This window comes from Egretta garzetta, unplaced genomic scaffold, assembly GCF_000687185.1.
Source record: "Egretta garzetta isolate BGI_Z169 unplaced genomic scaffold, ASM68718v1 scaffold79, whole genome shotgun sequence".
Lineage (NCBI taxonomy): Eukaryota > Metazoa > Chordata > Aves > Pelecaniformes > Ardeidae > Egretta > Egretta garzetta.
In genome coordinates, this window is record NW_009260791.1 from 6391401 (window position 1) to 6403678 (window position 12278).

The 12278-nt window shown below is 37.7% G+C and overlaps 1 protein-coding gene across 1 annotated transcript in view; it reads right to left on the minus strand.

Moving 5' to 3' along the window:
• The window catches only part of NPAS3 (neuronal PAS domain protein 3), a 542703-nt gene that overhangs the window by 3882 nt on the left and 526543 nt on the right, over positions 1–12278 (minus strand). Inside the window, exons 10-11 of the mRNA XM_009646696.2 lie at positions 3448–3595; positions 201–316 (exon numbers count right to left, since the gene is read on the minus strand). Coding sequence (XP_009644991.2) covers positions 201–316; positions 3448–3595 — 264 coding nt within the window. The remainder of the gene's footprint in view (positions 1–200; positions 317–3447; positions 3596–12278) is intronic.

Here is a 12278-nt window from a genome sequence, read left to right on the forward strand (position 1 = left end):
CGAGGAACTGGCGATAGTGTGGCAATGCCGAGGTCATTAAAAGATTTTGTTAGTGGTTTTCAATTCAATTTTACAAGATTTTTTTTTTATTGTTGTTATAACAGAACAATCCTTGAGAAATAAAAGCAACTGGAAAGCCAGCCACATGGCTCTTATGATATGAACTTTTTGTGGGTGTAAAGGCACACCATGTGTGTTACCTGAGTTGTCCTTTGAGTCTGATTCAGAGTCAGAGGTCTCCGAGGATTCTGAGGTTTTCTCTGGCAGATGAGGGAGTTGTGCAATATCCATTGGAGTGTCCTTGTACTCTGGGTTACTGAAGAGGAGACAGCAAACAAACACAATTGGACGATTTGCAGTTTCATGTTTTTTCCCTCTTTTCATATCAAAGTTCAGGAACAAAGAACATAAATAAGAAGAATAGCAGAGCAAACACAGAAACATACATTTTCATCTCCTCAGAGCTTCACAGCAGGGATTTTATGAAGGTTTATTTTAATACTGTTGTCAAATACTTATATTGACCAGGTACTAAAACTCGTTTGATTCTAGTGAAGTTTTAGAGCTATCAAAGCGTTCTTACTGAAGTGGGACACCATGGCTTGTGTGATATCTAACAGTAAAGCTACGCTGTGTAATCATCCAACAACAAAATATCTCGATTTCGATCCCATTACTGTGCTTGGAAGGACAGGGAGGGTGTTTTAACTTTTCCAATCTGTTTCTCTCCCACCGGCAATGTCTATTAGAGTTATCTCTGTAACAATGTTCTCTATCAACCTTGCCAGAGCCCTTTCAATACCTGTTTTTCTCAACGTTCCTGTTTTCCACACTTTAATCAAGCAGACCATACATAAAGTTAGTAAGAAGGTGCTTAGTTAGGGATAGAGAAAATGACCACTGCTCAAAAGGATTTGGCCAAAAAATGGATAAAAAAGGTAATATATTTTTTAAATACTGCACACATGGCATTCACATCACCAAGAAACCAAAAGCAACCACTCTAGCTATATGACAGATGCACATGTGCATGTTAAGATGCATATGTTAGGGATAAAGAACTGTCAACACACCCATTATAATCATATCTTCATCTGCTCATGTGGTGCTCACCTGTGACTTGTTAGCAATGAACATGACTGCAATGTAAAAAAGCTACACTACCGGAGAAACTGAAAAAAACCAACCTATGATTTTTCTTGGTTTCTACCTTTTAAAATGTATTCCTTTCCCAAATCTGTGCAAAGGCAGGGGAACAGACACAGCTAGACATAAGTGGCATAGGAATGTTGAAAATAAACAAAGTCTTTAACAATTTTTGAGTAGGTGAGCATTTCTATGCAGTTCAAATTCCAGCCTGGTGATAGAGCAGAAAATCTGCAGTCCTGGGTAGAACAATATGAGGCAGCACTGGGGGTGACTGACACACTAGCACAATGACAGTGTGCCCATATTCAGCCTATTACAGTGCACTGTGAAAATTCAGAGTTCACACAGTTCACATTGAAATGCCATTCTTCCGATTATCATCTTTATGGTTTTGTCCTGACAAAGTGACTTTATTCTGTTGCATCCCAGGGCAGTCCCCAAATTTGCCCCCTCCAAGCAAAAGATGTTTGAGGGCTTTCACACTGTGAATAACAAGTCGCTAGAACAAGAACAGCATTAATCCTCCCTGTCACTATAATTAGTGTATCCTTTTACAGACAGCTGAATCATACTTTCTAATGCATGGAAATGTATACAGACCAGTACTCCTGCTAACAGTAGACCTAATTATGCCTTGATCTGTCATTAAAATATTATTTGGACATTTGGATCTTTTGTGGATTCCAGTACTAGGAGAAACCTAAATTAAAAATACAAATTCAGCGTAGAAGTTAATCTTTCTCTAACAGACCAGTGAAGGGAATGCAAAAGAAAAATCAAGTTCTGGGAGGAGACTTGGGGAAGATCACAGTGCTTTTCTTTTTTTATTAGGTATATTCTGTTGGTGGAGAAAATAATTTTGTGGGATGTTTGTGGACTAGGTTCACCTATTGTCTGGAAAGCAGCAAAAGGGACAGAGGCAACTGTTCATAATTCTTATGGACCACTTTTCCAGCACATTTCTGGGCATTGTGAAGCCCTGTTAGGACTGAGGCAGTGAAGCTGTGCTTCCAGTTCAGGAAGGCTTATGCTGACCTCTTGAAATGCTGCATTCTGCCTCACTCTTGCAAAAAGAGACAAAAAATTAGCAGGATAAGGATATATTCAGAAATGCCTGCACTCAATCATAGTGGGATGGAAACATGCGAACCCCAATGAACACTCCACTGCTGTGGAAGGTTTCCCACAGTATCCCTCAATGCTCTCCTGCCAGGGGTGCTTCCTTGTCTTCCCCAAAAGGGGAATAAAAAGTACTTCAACATGCAAGTTTAGGCAGGGACAGTCTCTTCAGGGCTTGCTGGACTTGGCATAATAAGTCACAATCTAACCCCTAGACATCACTTTGAACTCTCATGGCATCAAAGGGAATGTAACAAACCATGACAAGCAACTTAAAAGGAGAACAGGCCAGAAAATGACAATTGCATTTCATGACAATCTCAAGGTTTCAAATTTTATTTGTTTGTTTGTTCTGCTCTGGAATGAAACAGAAAATCCCCCAATCTTATTGAACATTTTAACAAAACAGAATGCGTTGAAAGGTATTTGCAGATGAGAAAGGTCAGGTTTATAATTCACTGTCTCTCAGTGACTGTTGGTCTTCCCCTGAGCTCAGAAACCAGTCCTTTAAAAATACTTGGGCTTTGGTAAAACATAATTTCTCAGGGAAGAGCCTTTAATTCAGGATATTACTGCCATTTCTGTTTAAAATAGTTCTAATAGTTTAAAATAGTTTTAATAGCTACTTTTATTTTTAAATCCTATTTTTCATTTCTCAGTGTGACTACTGTCTGATGGTTACAGGAGGAACATATTTGTTCAAGGCTTTTCTCCTTAGCAAAACCCTCTCTCTAGAGTGAACTGGCAAACACCTTAAGAGAGACCTTTTTGTAGCATTCCAGAAATTTGCTTCCATGCATTTTCAATAACCAAATAAACCACTGCCCAACACTTCACACCAGATTTTGTAACACAACTACTGAAAGTTGCTGTGGTTCATTTTTATCTTTGAGCTCAGGCTGAGTAGATTCCAGGGCAGTGGAGGCATGCAATAAAACGGTTGAAGGTTTATTTGAAGACTAAGGCAGCATAATAATTCAAGAATATTCCAGTGTACTGAGTCATAACAGATGTCTCAATAAATATAACCAAATGGCACTGGTTTTGAGGTGGACCATATGAAAAGTTCTTCTGCTTAACCTTCTCCAGTAGGCAATTGTTTTTTCCCTAAAACACTCATCAACAGAGATAAGCAACAGACACAGCAGTTCAAGTGAGAGAAGCGATTGGAAGACCTACCTAAGAAGGTAATTGACCCAGATGATATTCTTTTCACTTGCGTTCTTGGCATTGACAGCTATGGTTGCACTAGACTGTATCCAGATATAACCTCCGTTCTTCTGCATCCAGCGGTAATACTTTGTTACACATTGACCCTTATTCAGCACTGGCAGAAAAATACAAACAAAACAGAAACAAGATAGGGTGCATGTTAGAACTGTGGTAAAATGATCTTTGTTGCACAGCATGCTGCAAGTGTGAGCAGAAGATGCTTGGCTTCCTTTAGGTTTAATGCAGCATGCCAGTGAGATGACAAACAGGATCTGAAGTTCAGTATTACTAGCTGTATGTTTTACAAGTTTTTAAAGTATAATTTTAATCTGTTTTTGGAAACTCTAGTGCAAGAAGAAAAATAAAAAGAACTACAAATCTCTTTGGTTCACAGAACACTTATTGCTGTGTGGACATTTTCAATGCACTCAATGTCAAACTGTAAAAAAAGAAAAGGAAAAAAAAAGAGGCAAATTTATATGTGATTTATTCATAGCTCCTTGGTATACCTCTTTGAGATTCTGGATATTTGAAAGGTTTGGGAAGATACTGTACCCCTGCTGCTTTGATCATTTCTCCTTATTGCAGCCGATATCAACCACTGAACTTATACATCTGTTTCTTTGATCTTGTCAAACAGAATTTACAGTTCTCAGATGAACGAAATCTCCACTGGTCAGTGGGGGGAAAGTCTTGGGAGAATTCACTTTCTACCAGAGCAAAGTAAATCCACCAACAGACTGAGAAAGAGGCCTAGGGGAGGCACAGAATGGCTTGGTTTGAGCCAAAGAGCGACAGCTCTCTCAGACGTTTGAAATATGCTAGGAAACAGAGAAACAAGTAAAAGCAATCAGTAATGTGACACAGTGTTATTAAACGCTCACAGCAAGAAGGTTTAAAAATACAGATGTTTAAAGTAATACTTCAGCCAAAATACTGCCAAGTTGAAACGGATTTGGTTTGTATCTGACGCTTCAGTGTCAGAAGAAGGGGATGGAATGCAAATCTTGCTGTGGAAGGGAGCAGCATGGTTGTAAAGCAAACCTAAACTATGCAAAATCTGGGTACTGTTGTTACCAGAGCACTTAACTCTCCTCTGCATTTCTCACTAATCCTTTCTGGGATTTTGTGCACTAGAGGGCAGTGTGCATTCATATACACCTTCTGCTTTTGTCATGTCCTTGTCTCCGTCTGCTAAAATGAAAAACCTCTAACTGCTGTAATAAATTTGGCTAAATTAGCTGCTAAATGGTTATCTCAAGTAATATGTATTTGCATTAATCATCTTGCTCTAAACCAGAACAAGCCAGAGTCCTAAAGACGTAGTAAATTCATATTGTCCATTTAATTACGGCTAATAAGTGCTTCATATACAATAGTTTCATGAAGTACATTTTGATTTTTTTTTTTTGTAGAAGGAAAAGAAAAAAGTCACTTTGGAAAAGAATAAGTATTTAACGCAGTTAAAGTTCCTACCATAAATGTGACAAACGACACTTTGGAGCTTTCAAGTTAACCAAATGTCTATACCTCTAATAGATATGAATGTAACTATATCTAAATGCGTGTACAACAGATATCTACAGAAAAAAGATATTTACAAAGGCAGCCATACAAACACAGATGCTTTCTTACCTTGGAGGGATCCCCCAATCCCCACTCCAATTTTTCAACTACCGAATAAAAAAATGCACGTAAAAAAGTGCAATGTGAAGTGAATGTAAAGTGCAAGTTGGGTTCAGCTGTAATATGAACAAATATTTGTGATCTTGGTCCTGTTGTTTTTCAGCAACCTCTAGCTAACTAGGTTTGTTTCTAGCAGAGATCCATAAGTTTCCCTAAATTTTTACTTTTGTATTCCAAGCTTTAAATATTCTGCTATGATAATTCATTGGTTTCAAAACCTCATTATACAGCAGAATAAAGATAAAATATGAGCAACTGACTATCCAGCATTTCTGTCAAAGCAATGCTGTATGCCACTTTAGAAAACAATCGCACATAAATTAGCTCAACTTTATCAGTTAGGAAGAATAAGGGAAGAAAAGTACTGCTGCAAGTTTTGATTACGGCAGACTTTTCCATTTCAGTAAAACAGGACATTCAAAATACTCTGCTTACGGCTGACAGTAAAACTGATATGCCTGTAAGTCTGGAGTGATATTGGCTCCTTTCTGGAAACCTGAACACCCACAGGTTCGTGCAGAAATTAGTAAAATCTATCTGCACTTGTATCTAGTAATTATACTGTCCTCTTCTTTGTAACAGTTCTTATCTGAGGAGCTTACCATGCTATGCAAATACCAAAGGACGAATCCTCACAACTGCCCACATGCACAGCCCGTGACTGAAAAGGACACTGCAATTCTGCGTAGTGATAGCTATGAGGACCCAGACCCTGCAGCTCCTTCAGCCCATTTCATCCTAGACAAGCCCTTCCTCCTTCAGTATCTTTTATATTGGTTGTTGCACCACTGGAAAACTCTATGTCATGAGCTGAACAGAGCATTCATTTCAGAATGAATGGAAAAAAGGCAGAAATTAAAACCTTTTCAGTTACTTCTGAAGGAAAAAGGTGCTGGCTTTTTCAAGCAAGAGAATTCAGTGCATAAGAGTTGCATAACAAACCACCTCCTGTCAGAGTTCAGGCTCCCAAAGTACTATACATCCAAAGAATATTTGAAATACTGTCTTGAAAATGAGCTTTCCATGAAGCTCATCTACCTGCAAATTCCCACTCTCTATTTGGCCAGCTCAGATATATTACCACATACACAGGATTTTCCTTCCTGCATCTGTCTAAAGCACGTTTCATATGAGAGATTTGTGGACCACACTCTGAAGGAAGTCCCACAATTCAATATAAAAATTCTTTCTGTAAAGAGATTCTCCAGCAGACCAGCTGTGCCGTGCTGCTAAATCTGGTTCTTACATCCTCTGAGAGTGAACTAGGCACCCCAAGCCAGTTCTGAAAGCTCATACTATAGATTGAGAAGAAATTTCTCAATGCGATGAAAGAGAAAGAACAAAAAAAAATTTGAAATGTTTCCTAATTTATGGTATTTTTTAACTGTTGGCATTGACAAGCTGAAACTTAGAAATCAGATGAGAATTTTGAGAAAACAAGCAACTAGAAGGATGTATCAGGAGGAGAAGTCTATCTGGTTTATTGATAACCTAGTGTTACTGGGTAAAGCCCAGTTTAATTTTGAGGATCTTCAGTTTGCAGGTACAGGGAGTCCATTAATAAAGTTAGTGATTTTGAGAAGAAATGAAATTAAAGAACTAGTCCACCCTAAGCTCTGCTTGTGTTGTTATGACTTGTTACTAGCAACTGACCACACATTTCAGCTTAGCATAAACTTCTGAAAAAGTAATACCATGTGCACCACATCCTGAACTTACTCAGACTGTACTTAAGGCAAATCCCTTACTCAGAATCGGGGTTCAGCTCTGTATTTTTGTCCATTGAGAAATGCAGAGGGTTTTAAATTTCTATTTCTATTGTAGATGGATTACCCAGTCTGGCAGACAACACAGTACGGGGGAAGGTGAGACCTGTGACCACATCGGTGGGATGGCTCCTGTGACTGAAGGTACATGGGACTGTGCAGGACTGGGTGTATTGGTCCATTTGTAAGAATAGCAGGGGAGGTGACTTCTCTTACAGGCTTAGTTTCTTCTGCTAACCAATGCCTAAGTCTCCAAACTGTTAATGGGAGTTTCATGTTTAAAAGAAAGAGGAAAAAAAGGCCTTGTTACTAAGCCATATTGTGTGGAAATACAGAGAAATCTTTCTAATACTGGATCTCAGGTTAATATCATTCAGGAACAATCTTTACAATAAGTATAACTGAACAGAAGAATGAAACAAAAATGCTAGGAATAGGATGACAAATATATATATACATACATACATATAAACCCTTTAATCAAAGGGAATAACTGAGAGTTAATGTTTTAAAACTGGTGACCTTTATGTTAGCTGCACAGATATATTCCTAAAATGGTGGATGCTAAACTTGACTAAAATTTGCTGAAATGTTACCTAGTTGCTCAATTTGAATTCAGTGGTTAGCATGCAAGAAATGCACAGTATGTCATGCTAAGAACTTAAAAAAAAAAAAAAAAAATCTCACTTATTTCTCAAAGTATGAGTATATTGCTATGTACACAGTTCCCAACAGAGGGATTTCAGTTTTCCTTGGTAGCTTTGCGCACAGCAATATTCTTGTAGCAGTGGAGTGAAGGAGGGGGGAGAAGAAGAAACAGTCAGTGTTCTTTGCAGGAACCTATTTCTGTTAGAAAATCAAAATAAATCAGTACAAGTTTGTCTTCAGAAATATGGTTACAAAAAGAAAAAGAACATAGTTTCTTCCTGTAAGGCTGTTCTGAGAAATCAAAGCCAAAGCTTCTAAATAGTGAGTTGTGTTTTAAAAGAAGGAAGTAGCTTAATGCAGTTTGAAGAGGAGATGAAGAAATTGTGTATCAAAAGCAGTCTTTTAGCAAAGTCTCTTACAAAAGGACATTTTATTCATGTGCATATGCATTTAAAAGCTACACTATATTGCGTATTCAGGTAAGTATTGAGTAAATAGGAAATGATGAGATCATCTTACATATTCACACAGCTTCACAAAGAGGCTCTTTATAATTGGTGAAAATATTGAGGTTACATCTGCTGTGCTATTCACCCTTCTCCTTGAAATACCTTTATCAATGACTGGATGGTATTGATACTGAATCCCCCTTGTGATAAACTTATAAGAATATTTTTAATTTACTGCATGAGGATGAAAATGCCATACTTAATACCATAGTCAGATACTTAGCCGCAGCCACAAGTACTCTTTCTACATTCACAAAACCGGCAGACGAAACATGAAAAGGAATACTGACTCTTTAATCTCCACTTCTCCACCTAAGGCCCAAGGCAAGCTGACAGGGTAACTTCATTCTGGAAACAGAGGGTTTTTTATTTTTTTTAATTCTGGATTACTTTTTCTTCTGCTTTTGAAAACTGTGGGCTATAGGGGAATGAACCTGGCATAGACTTAAAACAAGAACAAGTTTCTTCATATGAAAAGTTACAGTCCTTGATGCTTACAGGAAGGTCATTTTCAAAACCCACAGGAAAAATAGCATCACAGCCAGAAAGAGTGCATTAAGTGCCTTATTTGCTTGTAACAGAGACAGTTTTTCATTTATAACAGCTCCGAGGAGCAAGTGAGCCTTTGATGTTGTAAGGACTTTTCTATAGATTTTGCAATTAGCGAGTTAGATGTTTTAAATAGTAGGTATCCACAAATTGGATTTTAGCAATGAAAAAAAATGTATCGAGCAATATTTAGCAATGTTAAATTATGTTTGTTACTTAGAATTATGAGCTGGATGATAGGAGAATTGTAGACATTTGATGAGCAAACCTGTGCCATCTATACAATTCTCCACAAACACTTTGATTTTGTATCTATGACATGGGGTGGGGTGAGGAGGGGCCAGGACAGTGTGCAGATGTGTTCTCCACCCACCAGGCCAAAAGTGCATTCTCCAGAGCAGATTGCTTGGGGAGGAATGCCACCTTCCCATCACAAATGTCCCCATGGGTCATGTCGCTCTGCCTCCCCTCACTGCAGACAGTTGCTTACCAGCCCTGTGTGGCTTACTCTATCTCAACAGAGTTCTCGTAAGAAAAATAGAAAGATGATAACTGTTTAGAAAAATATTGGTTCTGTGAGGCTTTAGAAAGCTGCATTTTACCCACACCATATGACAGGAGAAAGCCCCGAGTGCTGCACGAGAACATCTTTTTTTTTAGGTTTGGGTAGAATGCAGTGTATTGTGTCAATAACACTGACCGAGACTTGGCTGCTATCATGATATGAATATTAGACCTTAATAATTGCTGGCTTCTAATCATAAATTCATCTTTTCCAAAGTCAAGCAGGAAGTAGCAGATTCATGAAAGAGAACCGTACGTCACTGGTATCCAAACTCTCACCTAACTTCTTCATTCACCTGGGATAATTCTTTTAAGCATATACAGTCACTCTAAAAATGCAATTGATTCATTGCTTACTTCTGCAATATGGAATACTGTTTAATCTTCCAGTGTAGGGATGTTACATACATAAATACCTGACAAATTAGGCAAAAATGAGTTTCAACAAGCTTGCAGGAAAAAAATAAAAAGCCCTTATCAACGGTTTAGAAAAATTGGAAAGCTTAAGAATCTTTAAAAACCAAGAATTATTTTTCCTGCCTCACTTTGCAGGAAAGCAAATGTTAAAAGTGGTCTGAGTTGAACTGTTAAAATATGTGGATTCATTCATTCCCTCTCCCTTTCATAGTGGCTATAACATACCATTTGCCCATGGTCCATCATTTAAAATTAGAATTTTATAATTATGTTTAACAGTAACTATTAACAAGAATGTATAATGCTAGGCAGGATGTTTATTTAAAAATATTATGTAGGTGTTGATCAGACATAATGACAGGCATAATATATAATTCAGTGTATCACTAGATGCACTCTTCCATGGAAGCTTAAGCATGCATATCAGAAAACTTTTGTGTTGTTTCTATAGATAAAAATTATTATAAACTAAACAAATAAGTTTATTTAATGATAAACTGGATTGAAAAATGAACACTAGGTTTGTCTACCTAAAATTGTCCAGGTTTTCTTCTCTCTTTCTTAACTTTGCTTTTACCTCATGATTTGTCCGTCCCTGTGACTTTTAAAACTTCAATCCTGCCACAAAGTGATTTCCTTCTGCTAATATTGAAACGGTAGTTTAGAAACCCAAGCCCACTTTGAACACCAACTTCAGACAGAACTTCCATTATCATTAATGAACTCTCTCTGTTCAAACTGGAGGGGAAAATGAAATCCCAGTTCCAAATTTTGCCCTCAGCAACTAAAACGAAACATCAGAGGAGAAATTTGGCCCTGCTTGCTCAAGAAACTTAAATCTGTCCTCCATCTCTCCACTAATATTAATGTCCATCATATGACAACCTATGTAAGATTAATGAGTTTAGAACATAACCTTTTCCATGCCAAATGTATCAGCAGAATATACACAACTGTATCTCCTACAAATACGAACAGAGAAGCAGACTGGCAGTAGTATTAATTTTCTTTTTGAATTTCATAGATTAAAGATGGTCTGTTTCAAGGGACAGGATTCCTTTAAACATGCTTTTATTTCTGGGATGAGAGTCCCTGCCTGGGTACTTGGACTGAGTGAAATGAGTGGTTTTCTCAGCCTACTCTCTAGAGGAAACGGATCCACAGCACAGTGTCATGGTGGCATGGCAGAACTGAACACCCTTCTAACCATCACAAAGATTCATCACCGTCTCACATTTGGCAGCAAACCACATTAGACATTTTTAAAGCATATTGTCTCTTTATACTAGATGACCTGTAAAAAGAAAAGAAACGGAAACAACCCAAAAATTTCCACTTCTCTCCACAAGCCTTAAAAAGATAGTTGAGCACTAATAAAAAAAAAAAAACCACCTTGAAAAAAAATAAATAAAAGAACATCTGAATAAGTAAGCATCTTATGATCTCAGAACCGATACCTAGCAATCTGTGGGCATTGGGTACAGAGGCTTCAGATGTTTGGCAGGGTATTCCCAGAAGCCCACTGAGCCAGAGTCCCAGACACCAGCCCACTCACTTTATAAGTTATCAGACATCAAACCCAATATTGATTCACTACTGGCCACATCACTTATGATGGCAAAGCCACAAGTGATTTATGCAGGTTCTTTCAAACAAGTGTTAATAAGACCTATTGCCACACCATCATATATCTGATATATGCTACACATTTTACAGATACTATTTTTACATCCTTCCGGCTTTGAAAACTGTCTCCCTCAGAGACACAAGGTCAACTGTCCAGACCTTTGAAAAATAAAAAGAAGAGAAAAAAACCCCCGAGTAGCACTAATATGCTTCTAAAATTCTGGAAAGATCTGCACCAGTTTCTTCATACCTTCACACAGTAACATTTTAGGATGGAGTATTTCACAGCCTAGTAAGCTACAAGCAAAATCCTTCATTTGTCCTTGGATTTTCAGTGGAGCAACACTGTTTCTGACTTAGACTACAAGGTCATGAACACTTTCGGTTTCAGTAATCTAGGAGCGAACTTCAGCAATGAAGGTAAAAAGATACATGGCTGAAGTACTTTTCTGCTTCATTTTTAAAATGGCATACATTTACATTGTGTAGCAAAAGTCACCACAGAAATAGTTTAGTGGACAGAGTAGAGGTGAAGCTGCTGGAGGTGCACAGTAAAACCTTTTATTCCCATGGCTTTGCAATTTATCATGTGCTTCTGCAATCTATCACAAGAATAATATCAAGGTATAAATTTGTCTTTGGGGTTGGAAATTTTGAGCACAAAAAAGACTTTAAAAAAAAATAAAGAAAATGATTAAGGGAGTAACTGGGAAACCAGAGGTTCCCAGCAGAAGTCAGAGCTCAACCTTCACTCTATATCCCCTTAATGCAGTAGCTGTACTTACACAGCTGGCACTACATGCATTTTTAATGTAAAAATAGGAGAAGATTTTAGGTGTAAATTTCAACCAACTATGAGCTATGGAAGACTTACAAAGAGAGCCTATGAACTGAAATGGGAATGTACTAATCAGTATTGCATTAGATTTAATTTGAAGATGAAGTAGCATCAGGAATTAAGTTAAAGGATTATTGGTGATTGATGCAAAGTGTATCTGAGGCATCTTGCAAAATAACTGTATATTGCTCAGCT